At 40.5% G+C, this 24,387-nt stretch overlaps 1 protein-coding gene across 8 annotated transcripts in view; it reads left to right on the top strand.

The window, feature by feature from the left end:
• ptbp3 (polypyrimidine tract binding protein 3) overlaps nucleotides 1–24,387 on the top strand; it is a 142,210-nt gene that overhangs the window by 92,002 nt on the left and 25,821 nt on the right. For all 8 annotated transcript variants that reach the window (XM_071351545.1, XM_071351542.1, XM_071351543.1 and 5 more), the window contains 3 exons: nucleotides 4,210–4,377; nucleotides 5,872–5,982; nucleotides 18,486–18,660. In XM_071351545.1, coding sequence (XP_071207646.1) covers nucleotides 4,210–4,377; nucleotides 5,872–5,982; nucleotides 18,486–18,660 — 454 coding nt within the window. The remainder of the gene's footprint in view (nucleotides 1–4,209; nucleotides 4,378–5,871; nucleotides 5,983–18,485; nucleotides 18,661–24,387) is intronic.

Genomic DNA, 24,387 nt, shown 5'->3' with positions numbered 1-24,387 from the left:
AGGTTACAGGTTATACTGTAGGTTCCAGGTTATACTGTAGGTTATAGGTTATACTGTAGGTTACAGGTTATACTGTAGGTTACAGGTTACAGGTTATACTGTAGGTTACAGGTTATACTGTAGGTTCCAGGTTATACTGTATGTTATAGGTTATACTGTAGGTTACAGGTTATACGGTAGGTTACAGGTTATACTGTAGGTTACAGGTTACAGGTTATACTGTAGGTTACAGGTTATACTGTAGGTTACAGGTTATACTGTAGGTTACAGGTTACAGGTTATACTGTAGGTTATACTGTAGGTTACAGGTTATACTGTAGGTTATAGGTTATGCTGTAGGTTACAGGTTATACTGTAGGTTACAGGTTATACTGTAGGTTCCAGGTTATACTGTAGGTTATAGGTTATACTGTAGGTTACAGGTTATACTGTAGGTTACAAGTTATACTGTAGGTTCCAGGTTATACTGTAGGTTATAGGTTATACTGTAGGTTACAGGTTATACTGTAGGTTACAGGTTACAGGTTATACTGTAGGTTCCAGGTTATACTGTAGGTTATAGGTTATAGTGTAGGTTACAGGTTATACCGTAGGTTACAGGTTACAGGTTATACTGTAGGTTACAGGTTATACTGTAGGTTCCAGGTTATACTGTAGGTTATAGGTTATGCTGTAGGTTACAGGTTATACTGTAGGTTCCAGGTTATACTGTAGGTTATAGGTTATACTGTAGGTTACAGGTTATACTGTAGGTTACAGGTTACAGGTTATACTGTAGGTTATACTGTAGGTTACAGGTTATACTGTAGGTTCCAGGTTATACTGTAGGTTATAGGTTATACTGTAGGTTACAGGTTATACTGTAGGTTACAGGTTACAGGTTATACTGTAGGTTACAGGTTATACTGTAGGTTCCAGGTTATACTGTAGGTTATAGGTTATACTGTAGGTTACAGGTTATACGGTAGGTTCCAGGTTATACTGTAGGTTACAGGTTACAGGTTATACTGTAGGTTACAGGTTATACTGTAGGTTCCAGGTTATACTGTAGGTTACAGGTTACAGGTTATACTGTAGGTTATACTGTAGGTTCCAGGTTATACTGTAGGTTATAGGTTATGCTGTAGGTTACAGGTTATACTGTAGGTTACAGGTTATACTGTAGGTTCCAGGTTATACTGTAGGTTATAGGTTATACTGTAGGTTACAGGTTATACTGTAGGTTACAGGTTATACTGTAGGTTCCAGGTTATACTGTAGGTTATAGGTTATACTGTAGGTTACAGGTTATACTGTAGGTTACAGGTTACAGGTTATACTGTAGGTTCCAGGTTATACTGTAGGTTATAGGTTATACTGTAGGTTACAGGTTATACTGTAGGTTACAGGTTACAGGTTATACTGTAGGTTACAGGTTATACTGTAGGTTCCAGGTTATACTGTAGGTTATAGGTTATGCTGTAGGTTACAGGTTATACTGTAGGTTACAGGTTATACTGTAGGTTACAGGTTATACTGTAGGTTATAGGTTATACTGTAGGTTACAGGTTATACTGTAGGTTACAGGTTACAGGTTATACTGTAGGTTATACTGTAGGTTACAGGTTATACTGTAGGTTCCAGGTTATACTGTAGGTTATAGGTTATACTGTAGGTTACAGGTTATACTGTAGGTTACAGGTTACAGGTTATACTGTAGGTTACAGGTTATACTGTAGGTTCCAGGTTATACTGTAGGTTATAGGTTATACTGTAGGTTACAGGTTATACGGTAGGTTCCAGGTTATACTGTAGGTTACAGGTTACAGGTTATACTGTAGGTTACAGGTTATACTGTAGGTTCCAGGTTATACTGTAGGTTACAGGTTACAGGTTATACTGTAGGTTATACTGTAGGTTCCAGGTTATACTGTAGGTTATAGGTTATGCTGTAGGTTACAGGTTATACTGTAGGTTCCAGGTTATACTGTAGGTTCCAGGTTATACTGTAGGTTATAGGTTATACTGTAGGGTACAGGTTATACTGTAGGTTACAGGTTATACTGTAGGTTCCAGGTTATACTGTAGGTTATAGGTTATACTGTGGGTTACAGGTTATACTGTAGGTTACAGGTTACAGGTTATACTGTAGGTTCCAGGTTATACTGTAGGTTATAGGTTATACTGTAGGTTACAGGTTATACTGTAGGTTACAGGTTATACTGTAGATTCCAGGTTATACTGTAGGTTATAGGTTATGCTGTAGGTTACAGGTTATACTGTAGGTTACAGGTTATACTGTAGGTTCCAGGTTATACTGTAGTTTATAGGTTATACTGTAGGTTACAGGTTAAACTGTAGGTTACAGGTTACAGGTTATACTGTAGGTTATACTGTAGGTTACAGGTTATACTGTAGGTTCCAGGTTATACTGTAGGTTATAGGTTATACTGTAGGTTACAGGTTATACTGTAGGTTACAGGTTACAGGTTATACTGTAGGTTACAGGTTATACTGTAGGTTCCAGGTTATACTGTAGGTTATAGGTTATACTGTAGGTTACAGGTTATACGGTAGGTTCCAGGTTATACTGTAGGTTACAGGTTACAGGTTATACTGTAGGTTACAGGTTATACTGTAGGTTCCAGGCTATACTGTAGGTTACAGGTTACAGGTTATACTGTAGGTTATACTGTAGGTTCCAGGTTATACTGTAGGTTATAGGTTATGCTGTAGGTTACAGGTTATACTGTAGGTTACAGGTTATACTGTAGGTTCCAGGTTATACTGTAGGTTATAGGTTATACTGTAGGTTACAGGTTATACTGTAGGTTACAGGTTATACTGTAGGTTCCAGGTTATACTGTAGGTTATAGGATACTGTAGGTTACAGGTTATACTGTAGGTTACAGGTTACAGGTTATACTGTAGGTTACAGGTTATACTGTAGGTTATAGGTTATACTGTAGGTTACAGGTTATACGGTAGGTTCCAGGTTATACTGTAGGTTACAGGTTACAGGTTATACTGTAGGTTACAGGTTATACTGTAGGTTCCAGGCTATACTGTAGGTTACAGGTTACAGGTTATACTGTAGGTTATACTGTAGGTTCCAGGTTATACTGTAGGTTATAGGTTATGCTGTAGGTTACAGGTTATACTGTAGGTTACAGGTTATACTGTAGGTTCCAGGTTATACTGTAGGTTATAGGTTATACTGTAGGTTACAGGTTATACTGTAGGTTACAGGTTATACTGTAGGTTCCAGGTTATACTGTAGGTTATAGGTTATACTGTAGGTTACAGGTTATACTGTAGGTTACAGGTTACAGGTTATACTGTAGGTTCCAGGTTATACTGTAGGTTATAGGTTATACTGTAGGTTACAGGTTATACTGTAGGTTACAGGTTACAGGTTATACTGTAGGTTACAGGTTATACTGTAGGTTCCAGGTTATACTGTAGGTTATAGGTTATGCTGTAGGTTATACTGTAGGTTACAGGTTACAGGTTATACTGTAGGTTATACTGTAGGTTCCAGGGTGCCATTTGGGAACAGATTGTGTGATATGACCATTCCAGCAGCAGGCGTGTCCAGTCCACAATGGTCTGCTGATTCTAGCCAGCTCTGATCTACTGTACAGTATCATATTACAACCTCTCTCTCTCTCTCTCTCTCTCTCTCTCTCTCTCTCTCTCTCTCTCTCTCTCTCTCTCTCTCTCTCTCTCTCTCTCTCTCTCTCTCTCTCTCTCTCTCTCTCTCTCTCTCTCTCTCTCTCTCTCTCTCTCTCTCTCTCTCTCTCTCTCTCTCTCTCTCTCTCTCTCTCTCTCTCTCTCTCTCTCTCTCTCTCTCTCTCTCTCCACATCATAATAGATTATAACGTTATTGTATATCATATGATTATTGTTTGTTTGGGGTGTTAAACCCAACATCCCCCTCTCCTCCCTCTCTTCCCCCTTTCCTCTTCCACTCTCCTCCCTCTCTTCCCCCTTCTCCTCCACTCTTCCCTCTCTCCTCCTCCACTCTCTTCCCCCTCTTCCTCCACTCTCCTCCTCTCTTCCCCCTCTCCTTCTCCACTCTCCTCCCTCTCTTCCTCCTTCTCCTCCACTCTTACCTCTCCTCCTCAACTCTCCTCCTCCACTCTCTTCCCCCTCTCCTTCTCCACTCTCCTCCCCCCTCTTCCTCCACTCTCCTCCCGCTCTTCCCCTCTCTACTCCTTTCCCCAACAGAGAGCTCAGGCAGCGTTGCAGGCGGTCAACGCAGTGCATTCTGGGAACATGGCGTTGGGCGGTTCAGCATCGGGCAGTGATGGAGCCTTGATGCCAGGACAGAGCCCCGTGCTGCGCATCATTGTAGAAAACCTCTTCTACCCTGTCTCTCTGGAGGTCCTACACCAGGTAACCCTGACCTTTAACCTCTTCTACCCTGTCTCTCTGGAGGTCCTACACCAGGTAACCCTGACCTTTAACCTCTTCTACCCTGTCTCTCTGGAGGTCCTACACCAGGTAACCCTGACCTTTAACCTCTTCTACCCTGTCTCTCTGGAGGTCCTACACCAGGTAACCCTGAACTCTAACCTCTTCTACCCTGTCTCTCTGGAGGTCCTACACCAGGTAACCCTGACCTTTAACCTCTTCTACCCTGTCTCTCTGGAGGTCCTACACCAGGTAACCGTGAAATCTAACCTCTTCTACCCTGTCTCTCTGGAGGTCCTACACCAGGTAACCGTGAAATCTAACCTCTTCTACCCTGTCTCTCTGGAGGTCCTACACCAGGTAACCGTGAAATCTAACCTCTTCTACCCTGTATCACTGGAGGTCCTACACCAGGTAACCCTGACCTTTAACCTCTTCTACCCTGTCTCTCTGGAGGTCCTATACCAGGTAACCGTGAAATCTAACCTCTTCTACCCTGTCTCTCTGGAGGTCCTACACCAGGTAACCGTGAAATCTAACCTCTTCTACCCTGTATCACTGGAGGTCCTATACCAGGTAACCGTGAAATCTAACCTCTTCTATCCTGTCTCTCTGGAGGTCCTACACCAGGTAACCCTGACCTTTAACCTCTTCTACCCTGTCTCTCTGGATGTCCTACACCAGGTAACCCTGACCTTTAACCTCTTCTACCCTGTCTCTCTGGAGGTCCTACACCAGGTAACCCTGACCTTTAACCTCTTCTACCCTGTCTCTCTGGAGGTCCTACACCAGGTAACCCTGACCTTTAACCTCTTCTACCCTGTCTCTCTGGAGGTCCTACACCAGGTAACCCTGACCTTTAACCTCTTCTACCCTGTCTCTCTGGAGGTCCTACACCAGGTAACCCTGACCTTTAACCTCTTCTACCCTGTCTCTCTGGAGGTCCTACACCAGGTAACCCTGACCTTTAACCTCTTCTACCCTGTCTCTCTGGAGGTCCTACACCAGGTAACCCTGACCTTTAACCTCTTCTACCCTGTCTCTCTGGAGGTCCTACACCAGGTAACCCTGACCTTTAACCTCTTCTACCCTGTCTCTCTGGAGGTCCTACACCAGGTAACCCTGACCTTTAACCTCTTCTACCCTGTCTCTCTGGAGGTCCTACACCAGGTAACCCTGACCTTTAACCTCTTCTACCCTGTCTCTCTGGAGGTCCTACACCAGGTAACCCTGACCTTTAACCTCTTCTACCCTGTCTCTCTGGATGTGTTGCACCATTGCACTATGGCTCTATCTTAATAGTCCCTCCCCTCTGACCTTCTTCAAATGCGCTTTGAGAAGATGTGGAGAGAGGAATCAAGGAAAGATGAATTGAGAGGAGCCCAGGTCATAACACAGAATACTGAATGAGAGTATGGTGCTAAGTAGCCTAAGAGATATGTTTATATGAACTTGGTTTTTGTTTTGCCTCCATAGATCTTCTCTAAGTTCGGGACAGTCCTGAAGATCATCACTTTCACCAAGAACAACCAGTTCCAGGCCCTGCTACAATACGCTGACCCGATGAATGCCCACCACGCCAAAGTGGTACGTACTGACCCTATAAATGCCCACCACGCCAGTGGTACGTACTGACCCTATAAATGCCCACCACACCAGTGGTACGTACCTCCTCACATGGGGTTGAAATGGCTAGGCTAGGTCTTTGGCTAGGTCTTTGGCCAAGTCGCTGGCTAGGTCTTTGGTAGGTCTCTGGCTAGGTCTCTGGCCAGGTCTCTGGCTTGGTATTTGGCTAGGTCTCTGGCTAGGTCTTTGGCTAGGTCTTTGGCTAGGTCTTTGGCTAGGTATTTGGCTAGGTCTTTGGCTAGGTCTTTGGCTAGGTCTCTGGCTAGGTCTTTGTCTAGGTATTTGGTAGGTATCTGGCTACGTCTTTGGTAGGTATCTGGCTACGTCTTTGGTAGGTATCTGGCTAGGTATTTGGCTAGGTATTTGGCTAGGTCTTTGGCTAGGTCTTTGGCTAGGTCTTTGTCTAGGTCTCTGGCTAGGTATTTGGCTAGGTCTCTGACTAGGTATTTGGTAGGTATTTGGTAGGTATTTGGCTAGGTCTTTGGCTAGGTCTTTGTCTAGGTCTTTGTCTAGGTCTCTGGCTAGGTCTTTGTCTAGGTCTCTAGCTAGGTCTCTGGCTAGGTCTTTGGCTAGGTCTTTGTCTAGGTCTCTGGCTAGGTCTTTGTCTAGGTCTCTGGCGAGGTATTTGGTAGGTATCTGGCTACGTCTTTGGGAGGTATCTGGCTAGGTATTTGTCTAGGTCTCTGGCTAGGTCTTTGGCTAGGTATCTGGCTAGGTCTTTGGCTAGGTATTTTTCTAGGTTCTCTGGCTAGGTCTCTGGCTAGGTCTTTGGCTAGGTCTTTGTCTAGGTCTCTGGCTAGGTCTTTGGCTAGGTCTTTGGCTAGGTATTTGGTAGGTATTTGCTAGGTATTTGGCTAGGTCTTTGGCTAGGTCTTTGTCCAGGTCTTTGTCTAGGTCTCTGGCTAGGTCTCTGGCTAGGTCTCTGGCTAGGTCTCTGGCTAGGTCTTTGGCTAGGTCTCTGGCTAGGTCTTTGGCTAGGTCTTTGGCTAGGTCTCTGGCTAGGTCTCTGGCTAGGTCTCTGGCTAGGTCTCTGCCTAGGTCTCTAGCTAGGTCTCTGGCTAGGTCTCTGGCTAGGTCTTTGGCTATGTATTTGGCTAGGTCTCTGGCTAGGTCTCTGGCTAGGTCTCTGGCTAGGTCTCTGGCTAGGTCTTTGGCTAGGTCTCTGGCTAGGTCTCTGGCTAGGTCTCTGGCTAGGTCTCTGGCTAGGTCTTTGGCTAGGTCTCTGGCTAGGTCTTTGGCTAGGTCTCTGGCTAGGTATTTAGCTAGGTCTTTGGCTAGGTATTTAGCTAGGTCTTTGTCTAGGTCTTTGTCTAGGTCTCTGGCTAGGTATTTAGCTAGGTATTTGGCAAGGTATTTGGCTAGGTCTCTGGCTAGGTCTTTAGCTAGGTATTTGGCTAGGTCTTTGGATGTCAGACAACCTGATGTAACTGTGAGGAATAGCAGCACAGCTCTAAAACAGCAGTCAGAAGAGGCAGGAGAGAACATAACAAAAATCCTGAAGCCGGATCTACAGTCTATTTCTGTCCTGGTGTGTTTGGATAAAAGCCTTAATAATGTCAGATATGTCCTGATGTGTTTGGATAAAAGCATTAATATAATATCAGATATATTCCCTCTCAGCTCAGTTTAGCCCAGATAAGTCTTGGTCTCCATCACAACCCTTGGTTTTATCAATCTAGCCTTTTGGTATTTTTTTCCAATACATCCCAATACAACCCCAACCATGCTTTAAACCTGAGCTTAAAAATCGTATCAAATTTGATTGGTCACATACACATATTTAGCAGATGTTATTGTGGGTGTAGCAAAGCATACCGAAACACGCTTCAGTCTAGCTTGAATATGAAGGGAATCAGGTGCTCGACTGAGGGACTTGATAATCCGAAATAAAACATTCCTTACTCCAGGACACTTCAACAGTTCACTATCCCAAAATAAAGAAAAAGGAGCACTCGGTTTCTGCATAGATGTTTGTTTATTCACAGGGCAAACATGCAGGCTAAACATGCTGTCTAGCTCCCATGTTTTAGAAGGAGGAGAGATTGGACGATGTGTTTTACTGCCTGGCCTCCTCCATCTCCATGCTATACCTGGCTGTAGCTAGTGCCCACAAATCTCAAATCACACACACCAGCCACACACCCTATGGCTGAAGTCTGAGTCGAGTCCAAGTCCCCAATGGTCGAGTCACGAGTTGAGTCCATCATTTTATAATAGGTCTTATTATGCAATTGTTTCTAGTCACCACCAGATGGCAGTATATCACCACTCCCTCGTGAAAAGACCCAACTAATTTACTATTCATCACTAACAGGTTCTACTCAATGCCTGTGTTTCACCACTTATTTACTACATATATTGGTAATTCAGGCTCTCAGCTACTTTTTTGTAAACGCCCACTGACATTGTTTTATTGCAGAGTGAAAACTAAATGGAGAAGAATCTATGTTTGTGATTAGGAAACTCATTAGAACCATACTAACTTCAGCACAAAACGTTCAGGGGTTGAGGACGCTTTACCACTAAGGGACAGTTCAGTTGGGTCAACGTAAGACAGTCTGGTGTGCCGCTTGTTTGTTTTAGTAGCATAAATCGTTCCTGTTCAGACCAAGGTGAAGAGCGAAATAATTGAAGGAATGAATTCCAAGCCTCACTTATCACCTGTGGAAGGTTCAAAATGATTTTTCCCAGTCAGATCATGTGTTTTTTTTTTTTTTTTTCTAGTCTTGAACGCACTGAAGTCGGAAGTGTGAGATTTCCGAGTTCCCAGTTGTTTTGAACACGGCATTAGTCTCAGAGGAGGGAGGGAGCCTCTCATGGTCCCTGCTCTCTCCTTGCTTTCCTCCGGTGAGACTGGCCAGAGAGAGGGGACACCGTCTTCCACTTGATGCCTAAACTCCAGTCGCACTCCATCTGCCTCGCGCACAAATTCATAGACACATGTTTGGTGATCGACTAGGAATGCCTTGAAGATCGACCAGGTTTGGCGACCACCTTTTGAGCTATTTCCCTTTTTTGCTTCTGAAGAACAACAGAGGTTACTGTGTCCAGTGCTTTTTGGGGGGAGGGGTTGGGGGACAAGGGGGGGGGACAGGGGAAGAGAGGTTGAGAGTGAGGTAGAATCCTGTTAGCTCTGTAAATTGCTAGGGGAAAGGAAAAACAGGATCATGTTCTCCGTTATGACTGTTTGCTTGTAAATGGCTCTCACATTGTTCTCATTCATTCATTATGAAGTTCAGCTGTAGGTCTTCACTAATGGATGTGAGCAGTCTCCCTGTCTCCCTGTCTCCCTGGATGGAGAGGTAGAGCAGTCTCCCTGTCTCCCTGGATGGAGAGGTAGAGCAGCCTCCCTGTCTCCCTGGATGGAGAGGTAGAGCAGTCTCCCTGGATGGAGAGGTAGAGCAGTCTCCCTGTCTCCCTGGATGGAGAGGTAGAGCAGTCTCCCTGTCTCCCTGGATGGAGAGGTAGAGCAGCCTCCCTGTCTCCCTGGATGGAGAGGTAGAGCAGTCTCCCTGGATGGAGAGGTAGAGCAGTCTCCCTGTCTCCCTGGATGGAGAGGTAGAGCAGTCTCCCTGTCTCCCTGGATGGAGAGGTAGAGCATGTTTCGGAGGTCTGAGAGATACTAAAACATGTTATGGAGGTCTGAGAGATACTGAAACATGTTATGGAGGTCTGAGAGATACTAACACATGTTATGGAGGTCTGAGAGATACTAAAACATGTTATGGAGGTCTGAGAGATACTAAAACATGTTACAGAGGTCTGAGAGATACTAAAACATGTTATGATGGTCTGAGAGATACTGAAACATGTTACGGAGCTCTGAGAGATACTAAAACATGTTATAGAGGTTTGAGAGATACTGAAACATGTTATGGAGGTCTGAGAGATACTAAAACATGTTATGGAGGTCTGAGAGATACTAAAACATGTTATAGAGGTCTGAGAGATACTAAAACATGTTATGGTGGTCTGAGAGATACTGAAACATGTTACGGAGGTCTGAGAGATACTAAAACATGTTATAGAGGTTTGAGAGATACTGAAACATGTTACGGAGGTCTGAGCGATACTGAAACATGTTATGGAGGTCTGAGAGATACTAAAACATGTTATGGAGGTCTGAGAGATACTGAAACATGTTATGGAGGTCTGAGAGATACTAAAACATGTTATAGAGGTTTGAGAGATACTGAAACATGTTACGGAGATCTGAGAGATACTAAAACATGTTATGGAGGTCTGAGAGATACTAAAACATGTTATAGAGGTCTGAGAGATACTAAAACATGTTATAGAGGTCTGAGAGATACTAAAACATGTTACGGAGGTCTGACAGATACTAAAACATGTTATGATGGTCTGAGAGATACTGAAACATGTTACGGAGGTCTGAGAGATACTAAAACATGTTATAGAGGTTTGAGAGATACTGAAACATGTTATGGAGGTCTGAGAGATACTAAAACATGTTATGGAGGTCTGAGAGATACTAAAACATGTTATAGAGGTCTGAGAGATACTAAAACATGTTATGATGGTCTGAGAGATACTGAAACATGTTACGGAGGTCTGAGAGATACTAAAACATGTTATAGAGGTTTGAGAGATACTGAAACATGTTACGGAGGTCTGAGCGATACTGAAACATGTTATGGAGGTCTGAGAGATACTAAAACATGTTATGGAGGTCTGAGAGATACTGAAACATGTTATGGAGGTCTGAGAGATACTAAAACATGTTATAGAGGTTTGAGAGATACTGAAACATGTTACGGAGGTCTGACAGATACTAAAACATGTTATGATGGTCTGAGAGATACTGAAACATGTTACGGAGGTCTGAGAGATACTAAAACATGTTATAGAGGTCTGAGAGATACTAAAACATGTTACGGACGTCTGAGAGATACTAAAACATGTTATAGAGGTCTGAGAGATACTAAAACATGTTAGGGAGGTCTGAGAGATACTAAAACATGTTATGGAGGTCTGAGAGATACTAAAACATGTTATAGAGGTCTGAGAGATAGTGAAACATGTTTCGGAGGTCTGAGAGATACTAAAACATGTTATGGAGGTCTGAGAGATACTGAAACATGTTATGGAGGTCTGAGAGATACTAAAACATGTTATAGAGGTTTGAGAGATACTAAAACATGTTACGGAGGTCTGAGAGATACTAAAACATGTTATGGAGGTCTGAGACATACTGAAACATGTTATAGAGGTCTGAGAGATACTAAAACATGTTATAGAGGTCTGAGTGATACTAAAACTTGTTATGGAGGTCTGAGACATACTGAAACATGTTACGGAGGTCTGAGAGATACTAAAACATGTTATGGAGGTCTGAGAGATACTAAAACATGTTATAGAGGTCTGAGAGATACGAAAACATGTTATGATGGTCTGAGAGATACTGAAACATGTTACGGAGGTCTGAGAGATACTAAAACATGTTATAGAGGTTTGAGAGATACTGAAACATGTTACGGAGGTCTGAGCGATACTGAAACATGTTATGGAGGTCTGAGAGATACTAAAACATGTTATGGAGGTCTGAGAGATACTGAAACATGTTATGGAGGTCTGAGAGATACTAAAACATGTTATAGAGGTTTGAGAGATACTGAAACATGTTACGGAGATCTGAGAGATACTAAAACATGTTATGGAGGTCTGAGAGATACTAAAACATGTTATAGAGGTCTGAGAGATACTAAAACATGTTATAGAGGTCTGAGAGATACTAAAACATGTTACGGAGGTCTGACAGATACTAAAACATGTTATGATGGTCTGAGAGATACTGAAACATGTTACGGAGGTCTGAGAGATACTAAAACATGTTATAGAGGTTTGAGAGATACTGAAACATGTTATGGAGGTCTGAGAGATACTAAAACATGTTATGGAGGTCTGAGAGATACTAAAACATGTTATAGAGGTCTGAGAGATACTAAAACATGTTATGATGGTCTGAGAGATACTGAAACATGTTACGGAGGTCTGAGAGATACTAAAACATGTTATAGAGGTTTGAGAGATACTGAAACATGTTACGGAGGTCTGAGCGATACTGAAACATGTTATGGAGGTCTGAGAGATACTAAAACATGTTATGGAGGTCTGAGAGATACTGAAACATGTTATGGAGGTCTGAGAGATACTAAAACATGTTATAGAGGTTTGAGAGATACTGAAACATGTTACGGAGGTCTGACAGATACTAAAACATGTTATGATGGTCTGAGAGATACTGAAACATGTTACGGAGGTCTGAGAGATACTAAAACATGTTATAGAGGTCTGAGAGATACTAAAACATGTTACGGACGTCTGAGAGATACTAAAACATGTTATAGAGGTCTGAGAGATACTAAAACATGTTAGGGAGGTCTGAGAGATACTAAAACATGTTATGGAGGTCTGAGAGATACTAAAACATGTTATAGAGGTCTGAGAGATAGTGAAACATGTTTCGGAGGTCTGAGAGATACTAAAACATGTTATGGAGGTCTGAGAGATACTGAAACATGTTATGGAGGTCTGAGAGATACTAAAACATGTTATAGAGGTTTGAGAGATACTAAAACATGTTACGGAGGTCTGAGAGATACTAAAACATGTTATGGAGGTCTGAGACATACTGAAACATGTTATAGAGGTCTGAGAGATACTAAAACATGTTATAGAGGTCTGAGTGATACTAAAACTTGTTATGGAGGTCTGAGACATACTGAAACATGTTACGGAGGTCTGAGAGATACTAAAACATGTTATGGAGGTCTGAGAGATACTAAAACATGTTATAGAGGTCTGAGAGATACGAAAACATGTTATGGAGGTCTGAGAGATACTAAAACATGTTATAGAGGTTTGAGAGATACTAAAACATGTTATAGAGGTCTGAGAGATACGAAAACATGTTATGGAGGTCTGAGAGATACTGAAACATGTTATAGAGGTCTGAGAGATACTAAAACATGTTACGGAGGTCTGAGAGATACCAAAACATGTTATAGAGGTCTGAGAGATACTAAAACATGTTATGGAGGTCTGAGAGATACGAAAACATGTTATGGAGGTCTGAGAGATACTAAAACATGTTATGGAGGTCTGAGAGATACTAAAACATGTTATGGAGGTCTGAGAGATACTAAAACATGTTATAGAGGTCTGAGAGATAGTGAAACATGTTTCGGAGGTCTGAGAGATACTAAAACATGTTATGGAGGTCTGAGAGATACTGAAACATGTTATGGAGGTCTGAGAGATACTAAAACATGTTATAGAGGTTTGAGAGATACTAAAACATGTTACGGAGGTCTGAGAGATACTAAAACATGTTATAGAGGTCTGAGAGATACTAAAACATGTTATGGAGGTCTGAGAGATACTAAAACATGTTACGGAGGTCTGAGAGATACTAAAACATGTTATAGAGGTTTGAGAGATACTGAAACATGTTACGGAGGTCTGAGAGATACTAAAACATGTTATGGAGGTCTGAGAGATACTAAAACATGTTATGGAGGTCTGAGAGATACTAAAACATGTTATGATGGTCTGAGAGATACTGAAACATGTTACGGAGCTCTGAGAGATACTAAAACATGTTATAGAGGTTTGAGAGATACTGAAACATGTTATGGAGGTCTGAGAGATACTAAAACATGTTATGGAGGTCTGAGAGATACTAAAGCATGTTATAGAGGTCTTATAGAGGTCTGAGAGATACTAAAACATGTTATGATGGTCTGAGAGATACTGAAACATGTTACGGAGGTCTGAGAGATACTAAAACATGTTATAGAGGTCTGAGAGATACGAAAACATGTTATGGAGGTCTGAGAGATACTGAAACATGTTATAGAGGTCTGAGAGATACTAAAACATGTTACGGAGGTCTGAGAGATACCAAAACATGTTATAGAGGTCTGAGAGATACTAAAACATGTTATGGAGGTCTGAGAGATACGAAAACATGTTATGGAGGTCTGAGAGATACTAAAACATGTTATGGAGGTCTGAGAGATACTAAAACATGTTATGGAGGTCTGAGAGATACTAAAACATGTTATAGAGGTCTGAGAGATAGTGAAACATGTTTCGGAGGTCTGAGAGATACTAAAACATGTTATGGAGGTCTGAGAGATACTGAAACATGTTATGGAGGTCTGAGAGATACTAAAACATGTTATAGAGGTTTGAGAGATACTAAAACATGTTACGGAGGTCTGAGAGATACTAAAACATGTTATAGAGGTCTGAGAGATACTAAAACATGTTATGGAGGTCTGAGAGATACTAAAACATGTTACGGAGGTCTGAGAGATACTAAAACATGTTATAGAGGTTTGAGAGATACTGAAACATGTTACGGAGGTCTGAGAGATACTAAAACATGTTATGGAGGTCTGAGAGATACTAAAACATGTTATGGAGGTCTGAGAGATACTAAAACATGTTATGATGGTCTGAGAGATACTGAAACATGTTACGGAGCTCTGAGAGATACTAAAACATGTTATAGAGGTTTGAGAGATACTGAAACATGTTATGGAGGTCTGAGAGATACTAAAACATGTTATGGAGGTCTGAGAGATACTAAAGCATGTTATAGAGGTCTTATAGAGGTCTGAGAGATACTAAAACATGTTATGATGGTCTGAGAGATACTGAAACATGTTACGGAGGTCTGAGAGATACTAAAACATGTTATAGAGGTCTGAGAGATACTAAAACGTGTTATGGAGGTCTGAGAGATACTAAAACATGTTATAGAGGTTTGAGAGATACTAAAACATGTTATAGAGGTCTGAGAGATACTAAAACATGTTATGGAGGTCTGAGAGATACTAAAACATGTTATAGAGGTTTGAGAGATACTGAAACATGTTACGGAGTTCTGAGCGATACTGAAACATGTTATGGAGGTCTGAGAGATACTAAAACATGTTATGGAGGTCTGAGAGATACTGAAACATGTTATGGAGGTCTGAGAGATACTAAAACATGTTATAGAGGTTTGAGAGATACTAAAACATGTTACGGAGGTCTGAGAGATACTAAAACATGTTATAGAGGTTTGAGAGATACTAAAACATGTTATAGAGGTCTGAGAGATACTAAAACGTGTTATAGAGGTCTGAGAGATACTAACACATGTTATAGAGGTCTGAGAGATACTAAAACATGTTACGGAGGTCTGACAGATACTAAAACATGTTATAGAGGTCTGAGAGATACTAAAACATGTTATAGAGGTCTGAGAGATACTAAAACATGTTATAGAGGTCTGAGAGATACTGAAACATGTTACGGAGGTCTGAGAGATACTAAAACATGTTATAGAGGTCTGAGAGATACTAAAACATGTTAGGGAGGTCTGAGAGATACTAAAACATGTTATGGAGGTCTGAGAGATACTAAAACATGTTATAGAGGTCTGAGAGATAGTGAAACATGTTTCGGAGGTCTGAGAGATACTAAAACATGTTATGGAGGTCTGAGAGATACTGAAACATGTTATGGAGGTCTGAGAGATACTAAAACATGTTATAGAGGTTTGAGAGATACTAAAACATGTTACGGAGGTCTGAGAGATACTAAAACATGTTATGGAGGTCTGAGAGATACTAAAACATGTTATAGAGGTCTGAGAGATACTAAAACATGTTATGGAGGTCTGAGAGATACTAAAACATGTTATAGAGGTCTGAGAGATACGAAAACATGTTATGGAGGTCTGAGAGATACTAAAACATGTTATAGAGGTCTGAGAGATACTAAAACATGTTATAGAGGTCTGAGAGATACTGAAACATGTTACGGAGGTCTGAGAGATACTAAAACATGTTATAGAGGTCTGAGAGATACTAAAACATGTTAGGGAGGTCTGAGAGATACTAAAACATGTTATGGAGGTCTGAGAGATACTAAAACATGTTATAGAGGTCTGAGAGATAGTGAAACATGTTTCGGAGGTCTGAGAGATACTAAAACATGTTATGGAGGTCTGAGAGATACTGAAACATGTTATGGAGGTCTGAGAGATACTAAAACATGTTATAGAGGTTTGAGAGATACTAAAACATGTTACGGAGGTCTGAGAGATACTAAAACATGTTATGGAGGTCTGAGAGATACTAAAACATGTTATAGAGGTCTGAGAGATACTAAAACATGTTATGGAGGTCTGAGAGATACTAAAACATGTTATAGAGGTCTGAGAGATACGAAAACATGTTATGGAGGTCTGAGAGATACTAAAACATGTTATAGAGGTCTGAGAGATACTAAAACATGTTATAGAGGTCTGAGAGATACGAAAACATGTTATAGAGGTCTGAGAGATACGAAAACATGTTATGGAGGTCTGAGAGATATTAAAACATGTTATAGAGGTCTGAGAGATACGAAAACATGTTATGGAGGTCTGAGAGATACTAAAACATGTTATAGAGGTCTGAGAGATACTAAAACATGTTATAGAGGTCTGAGAGATACGAAAACATGTTATGGAGGTCTGAGAGATACTAAAACATGTTATAGAGGTCTGAGAGATACTAAAACATGTTATGGAGGTCTGAGAGATACTAAAACATGTTATGGAGGTCTGAGAGATACTAAAACATGTTATAGAGGTCTGAGAGATACTAAAACATGTTATAGAGGTCTGAGAGATACTAAAACATGTTATAGAGGTCTGAGAGATACTAAAACATGTTACGGAGGTCTGAGAGATACCAAAACATGTTATAGAGGTCTGAGAGATACTAAAACATGTTATGGAGGTCTGAGAGATACTAAAACATGTTATGGAGGTCTGAGAGATACTAAAACATGTTATAGAGGTCTGAGAGATAGTGAAACATGTTTCGGAGGTCTGAGAGATACTAAAACATGTTATGGAGGTCTGAGAGATACTGAAACATGTTATGGAGGTCTGAGAGATACTAAAACATGTTATGGAGGTCTGAGAGATACTGAAACATGTTATGGAGGTTTGAGAGATACTAAAACATGTTACGGAGGTCTGAGAGATACTAAAACATGTTATAGAGGTCTGAGAGATACTAAAACATGTTACGGAGGTCTGAGAGATACTAAAACATGTTATAGAGGTTTGAGAGATACTGAAACATGTTACGGAGGTCTGAGAGATACTAAAACATGTTATGGAGGTCTGAGAGATACTAAAACATGTTATGGAGGTCTGAGAGATACTAAAACATGTTATGATGGTCTGAGAGATACTGAAACATGTTACGGAGCTCTGAGAGATACTAAAACATGTTATAGAGGTTTGAGAGATACTGAAACATGTTATGGAGTTCTGAGAGATACTAAAACATGTTATGGAGGTCTGAGAGATACTAAAGCATGTTATAGAGGTCTTATAGAGGTCTGAGAGATACTAAAACATGTTATGATGGTCTGAGAGATACTGAAACATGTTACGGAGGTCTGAGAGATACTAAAACATGTTATAGAGGTCTGAGAGATACTAAAACATGTTATAGAGGTCTGAGAGATACTAAAACGTGTTATGGAGGTCTGAGAGATACTAAAACATGTTATAGAGGTTTGAGAGATACTAAAACATGTTATAGAGGTCTGAGAGATACTAAAACGTGTTATGGAGGTCTGAGAGATACTAAAACATGTTATAGAGGTTTGAGAGATACTGAAACATGTTACGGAGTTCTGAGCGATACTGAAACATGTTATGGAGGTCTGAGAGATACTAAAACATGTTATGGAGGTCTGAGAGATACTGAAACATGTTATGGAGGTCTGAGAGATACTAAAACATGTTATAGAGGTTTGAGAGATACTGAAACATGTTACGGAGGTCTGAGAGATACTAAAACATGTTATAGAGGTTTGAGAGATACTAAAACATGTTATAGAGGTCTGAGAGATACTAAAACGTGTTATAGAGGTCTGAGAGATACTAACACATGTTATAGAGGTCTGAGAGATACTAAAACATGTTACGGAGGTCTGACAGATACTAAAACATGTTATAGAGGTCTGAGAGATACTAAAACATGTTATAGAGGTCTGAGAGATACTAAAACATGTTATAGAGGTCTGAGAGATACTGAAACATGTTACGGAGGTCTGAGAGATACTAAAACATGTTATAGAGGTCTGACAGATACTGAAACATGTTATGGAGGTCTGAGAGATACTAAAACATGTTATAGAGGTCTGAGAGATACTAAAACATGTTACGGAGGTCTGAGCGATACTGAAACATGTTATAGAGGTTTGAGAGATACTGAAACATGTTACGGAGGTCTGAGAGATCTTTCTCTGTCTCTCTCTCTGTCTCTGTCTCTGTCTCTGTCTCTGTCTCTGTCTCTGTCTCTGTCTCTCTCTCTCTCTCTCTCTCTCTCTCTCTCTCTCTCTCTCTCTCTCTCTCTCTCTTTCTCTCTCTCTCTCTCTAGACTTTAGATGGCCAGAACATCTATAACGCATGCTGTACTCTGCGTGTGGAGTTCTCCAAGCTGACCAGCCTGAACGTGAAGTACAACAACGACAAGAGCCGAGACTTCACCCGCCTGGACCTTCCCTCCGGAGACGGACAGCCCACCATGGACCCTGCTATGACCGCCGCCTTCGGTGAGATCAAACACAGTTATTACTGAGACCAAAAACAGTTGGAATTTCCCAATAGGTAATGTCACTCTTAGCCCCCATGCTAACAGTCTCATCCACGTTCCTTTCTGTGCCCTTCGCCCTTCCTATCTGTCCATTCCATGTCCTGTCTGTCCCCTTTACTGTCTCCTCCCTCTTGTCTCATTCACAACTCGTCCAATTAGCTCCTATTCTCACTCTATGTAAAGCTCCTTGTGGAACTGTGACGTCAGCGAATGATAATAGTCCCGGTGAGGGGTATAGATTGTTCGAACAATACCCTGTCATCCATCTCCTGCACGGTTTAATGGTTATTCTGTTCACGGTTGAAAACTCTACCTCTTATCAGTGTTGTTGTGTTGGCTGATTTGGATAAATCATTTCCCTTAGAATGATGTGATTTCTCCTATTACTGCCATTTTTAAAATGGTTAATACCTAGCCAGGGATGTTGTGGATGTCTGTTGTTGGTTGGCTGGTTCCCTGCTGATGATGGTGAGGATGATGATGGTGATGGTGTTCCTGTGTGTCTATGTGATGTTAATGCTATCAGCTTGGAGCACACTGCAGCACACATACATCAAAGAGAAGTCGTGTCTTTTTATCATTCAATACAAAAGGCCACAAAGGCCACGTTGTTCTACTGCCCACAGAACTGAGCCACTGCTCAGTGTGCGTGTGTGTGTGTGTGTGTGTGTGCCTGTTTTCTCAGTATCTCCAGCAACCCTCTGTTCAGACAGCTCTTCTGATTTATAAAGCAGCCTGGAACAACAAGATGCACCACCACCCACCCCCTTCCTATTCTCTCACACACACACACACACACACACACACACACACACACACACACACACACACACACACACACACACACACGCTCTCTCTCCTCTCTCTCACACACACACACACACACACACACCCGCGCCCACACACACACACACACGCTCTCTCTCTCTCACACACATGATGTCCCGTTATTAAACCATGATGTCAGATTATTAAACCGTGATGTCCCATTATTAAACCATGATGTCAGATTATTAAACCATGATGTCCCATTATTAAACCATGATGTCAGATTATTAAACCGTGATGTCCCAATATTAAACCATGATGTCAGATTATTAAACCGTGATGTCCCATTATTAAACCATGATGTCAGATTATTAAACCATGATGTCCCATTATTAAACCGTGATGTCCCATTATTAAACCGTGATGTCCCATTATTAAACCGTGATGTCCCATTATTAAGCCGTGATATCCCATTATTAAACCATGATGTCCCATTATTAAACCGTGATGTCCCATTATTAAACCGTGATGTCCCATTATTAAACCGTGATGTCCCATTATTAAACCATGATGTCCCATTATTAAACCATGATGTCCCAATATTAAACCGTGATGTCCCATTATTAAACAATGATGTCCGATTATTTTTTATTTATTTATATTTAACTAGGGAAATTAGTTAAGAACAAATTCTTATTTTCAATGACAGCCTAGGAACAGTGGGTTAACTGCCTTGTTCAGGGGCAGAACGACAGATTTGTACCTTGTCAGCTGGGGGATTCGAACTTGCAACCTTTCGGTTACTAGTCCAACGCTCTAATCACTAGGCTACGCTGCTGCCCCATTTTTAAACCAAGACGTCCCATTATTAAACCGTGATGTCCCATTATTAATCCATGATGTCCCATTATTAATCGGTGATGCCCCCTTATTAAACCATGATGTCAGATTATTAAACCATGATGTCAGATTATTAAACCATGATGGCAGGTTATTAAACCATGATGTCAGATTATTAAACCATGATGTCCCATTATTAAACCGTGATGTTCCATTATTAAACCATGATGTCCCATTATTAAACCATGATGTCCATTATTAAACCATGATGTCAGATTATTAAACCATGATGCCCCATTATTAAACCCAATGTCAGATTATTAAACCGTGATGTCAGATTATTAATCTGTGATGTCCCATTACTAAACCGGGATGTCCCATTATTAAACTGTGATGTCCCATTACTAAACCGGGATGTCCCAATATTAAACCGTGATGTCCCATTATTAAACCGGGATGTCCCAATATTAAACCATGATGTCAGATTATTAAACCATGATGTCAGATTATTAAACCATGATGTCAGATTATTAAACCGTGATGTCCCATTATTAAACCGTGATGTCAGATTATTAAACCATGATGTCAGATTATTAAACCATGATGTCCCATTATTAAACCATGATGTCCCATTATTAATCCATGATGTCCATTATTTAACCATGGTGTCCCATTATTAAACCATTTTGTCCATTATTAAATATGATGTCCATTATTAAACCATGATGTCAGATTATTAAACCATGATGTCCCATTATTAAACCATGATGTCCCATTATTAATCCATGATGTCCATTATTTAACCATGGTGTCCCATTATTAAACCATTTTGTCCATTATTAAATATGATGTCCATTATTAAACCATGATGTCAGATTATTAAACCCTGATGCCCCATTTTTAAACCATGATGTCAGATTATTAAACCATGATGCCCCATTATTAAACCCAATGTCAGATTATTAAACCATGATGTCCCATTATTAAACCAGGATGTCAGATTATTAAACCATGATGTCCCATTATTAAACTCAATGTCAGATTATTAAACCGTGATGCCAGATTATTAAACCATGATGTCAGATTATTAAACCATGATGTCAGATTATTAAACCGTGATGCCAGATTATTAAACCATGATGTCAGATTATTAAACCGTGATGTCCCATTATTAATCCATGATGTCCCATTATTAAACCATGGTGTCAGATTATTAAACCGTGATGTCCCATTATTAAACCATGACGTCCCATTATTAAACCCAATGTCAGATTATTAAACCATGATGTCAGATTATTAAACCATGATGTCAGATTATTAAACCATGTCAGATTATTAAACCATGATGTCCATTATTAAATCATGATGTCAGATTATTAAACCATGATGTCAGATTATTAAACCATTATGCAAGATTATTAAACCACGAATACCATTATTAAACCGTGATGCCAGATTATTAAACCACGATGCCAGATTAGTAAACCTTGATGTCCCATTATTAAACCATGATGTCAGGTTATTAAACCTTGATGTCCCATTATTAAACCATGATGTCCCATTATTAATCCATGATGTCCCATTATTAAACCGTGATGTCCCATTATTAAACCATGACGCCCCATTATTAAACCACGATGACAGATTAGTAAACCTTGATGTCCCATTACTAAACCATGATGTCAGATTATTAAACCATGATGTCAGATTATTAAACCATGATGTCCCATTAGTAAACCTTGACGTCCCATTATTAAATCATGATGTCAGATTATTAAACCGTGATGCCAGATTATTAAACCATGATGTCAGATTATTAAACCGTGATGTCAGGTTATTAAACCATGATGTCAGATTATTAAACCGTGATGTCCCATTATTAAACCATGATGTCCCATTATTAAACCATGATGTCAAATGATTACAGTCAACTGGTTGAACCTGATGTCCCATTACTAAACCACAGTCAACTGGTTGAACCGACCTCCATCATGTGTTGTTGTTGAGACACCCATCTCTCTGCTGTCCTGAGGAGGAAACTGGTTGGTTCTGTAGTGCAGAGACTGGCTGCGTCCCAAATGGCAAAATTCCCTATATCGTTTACTATATGGGTCCTGGTCAAAAGTAGTGCACTATGTAGGGAATAACGAGCCCTTTGGGATGCAACTCTCCTGTCTGTGAGAGTGAAATGCTTGTAGGGACTGAGCCTGTGAACATTCTTCTTTTTAATGAACTGTAAACCTTCCAACATGTTAATTTCCTTCCAATCCAACAAGTCCCTCTATGAGGAAATTGAAATGTTCCATTTGGGATTACTTAGCCTGGTTCCTCTCTAGGTTTCTTCTTAGATTTTGGCCTTTCTAGGGAGTTTTTCCTAGCCGCCGTGCTTCTACACCTGCATTGCTTGCTGTTTGGGGTTCTAGGCTGGGTTTCTTTACAGCACTTCGAGATATTAGCTGATGTACGAAGGGCTATATAAAATAAACTTGATTTGATTACTTTGTGTTGTTTTGAGAGGCAAGAAGAGAAACGTGTCTTATGGAATTCCACAGAATGTACGGGGCTCAAATTTTGAATAATCAGAATGTTGTGAATGGTTAGTTTTATACAGTAGGGGAGAGTGGGGTAAGTTGATCCACCCTTGTTTCTAGGAAACTTTTACACAAAATTAATAATTTCACCAAATTTTTAGGAAGAGGTCATAATTTCATAGAGTTTGTGAAGGAGAAACCAGATGGAAAAACTGGTAAGCAAATTAGACTCAAAAAATAATTTTCACCAAGTCAAATTATTTAGAATTAGAGGTTTTCCATAATGCTTGTATCTAAACCAAAGTATATTTTGCAAATGTATTTACACTACCTTTCAAAAGTTTAGGGTCACTTAGAAATGTACTTGTTTTTGAAAGAAGATTAAAGATTAAAATAACATAAAATTGATCAGAAATACAGTGTATGTCACGCTGGTATAAAGGGTCGGGAGACAGGCGCAGGAATGTGTAATAGGGTTGTTTATTATACCCAAATTACACACAGCACAGGTACTCACACCCACCAACAGACATTGTAACAATAATAGTCAGGACAATGATAAACCAAGGACACACTTATACAATTACTAAGCACTGGGAATAGAGGCCAGGTGTGCGTAATGGAAGTTCCAGAGGGATCCATGACAGTGTAGACATTGTTAATGTTGTAAACGACCATTGTAGCTGGAAACGGCAGATTTTTATTTGTATGGAATATCTACATAGGCGTACAGAGGCCCGTTATCAGCAACCATCACTCCTGTGTTCCAATGGCACGTTGTCTTAGCTAATCCAAGTTTATCATTTTAAAAGGTTAATTGATCATTAGAAAACCCTTTTGCAATTATGTTAGCACAGCTGAAAACGGTTGTGCTGATTAAAGAAGCAATAAAACTGGCCTTCTTTAGACTAGTTGAGTATCTGGAGCATCAGCTTTTGTGGGTTCGATTCCAGGCTCAAAATGGCCAGAAACAAAGACCTTTCTCCTGAAACTCGTCAGTCTATTCTTGTTCTGAGAAATGAAGGCTATTCCATGCGAGAAATTGCCAAGAAACTGAAGATCTTGTACAACGCTGTGTACTACTCCCTTCACAGAACAGCGCAAACTGGCTCTAACCAGAATAGAAAGAGGAGTGGGAGGCCCCGGTGCATAACTGAGCAAGAGGACAAGTACATAGTGTCTAGTTTGAGAAACAGACGCCTCACAAGTCCTCAACTGGCAGCTTCATTAAATAGTACCCACAAAACACCAGCCTCAATGTCAACAGTGAAGAGGCGACTCCGGGATGCTGGCCTTCTAGGCAGAGTTGCAAAGAAAAAGCCATATCACAGACTGGCCAATAAAAATAAAATATTAAGATGGGCAAAAGAACACAGACACTGGACAGAGGAACTCTGGTGTTTTGTGGGTACTATTTAACGAAGCTGCCAGTTGAGGACTTGAGCATGAACGTGCATCCTCGTAGCTGTGTGGGCTAATATAGTCAAAATGTTTGCCTACAGTGTTTGTTAGGTGTTAAGCCTGTGTTAAACAATGCTTTAAAAAAA

Source organism: Salvelinus alpinus, chromosome 18, assembly GCF_045679555.1.
Source record: "Salvelinus alpinus chromosome 18, SLU_Salpinus.1, whole genome shotgun sequence".
NCBI classification, from domain to species: Eukaryota; Metazoa; Chordata; class Actinopteri; order Salmoniformes; family Salmonidae; genus Salvelinus; species Salvelinus alpinus.
The sequence above is the reverse complement of the archived record's forward strand: the minus strand, read 5'-3'. Positions and strand labels throughout refer to the sequence as shown.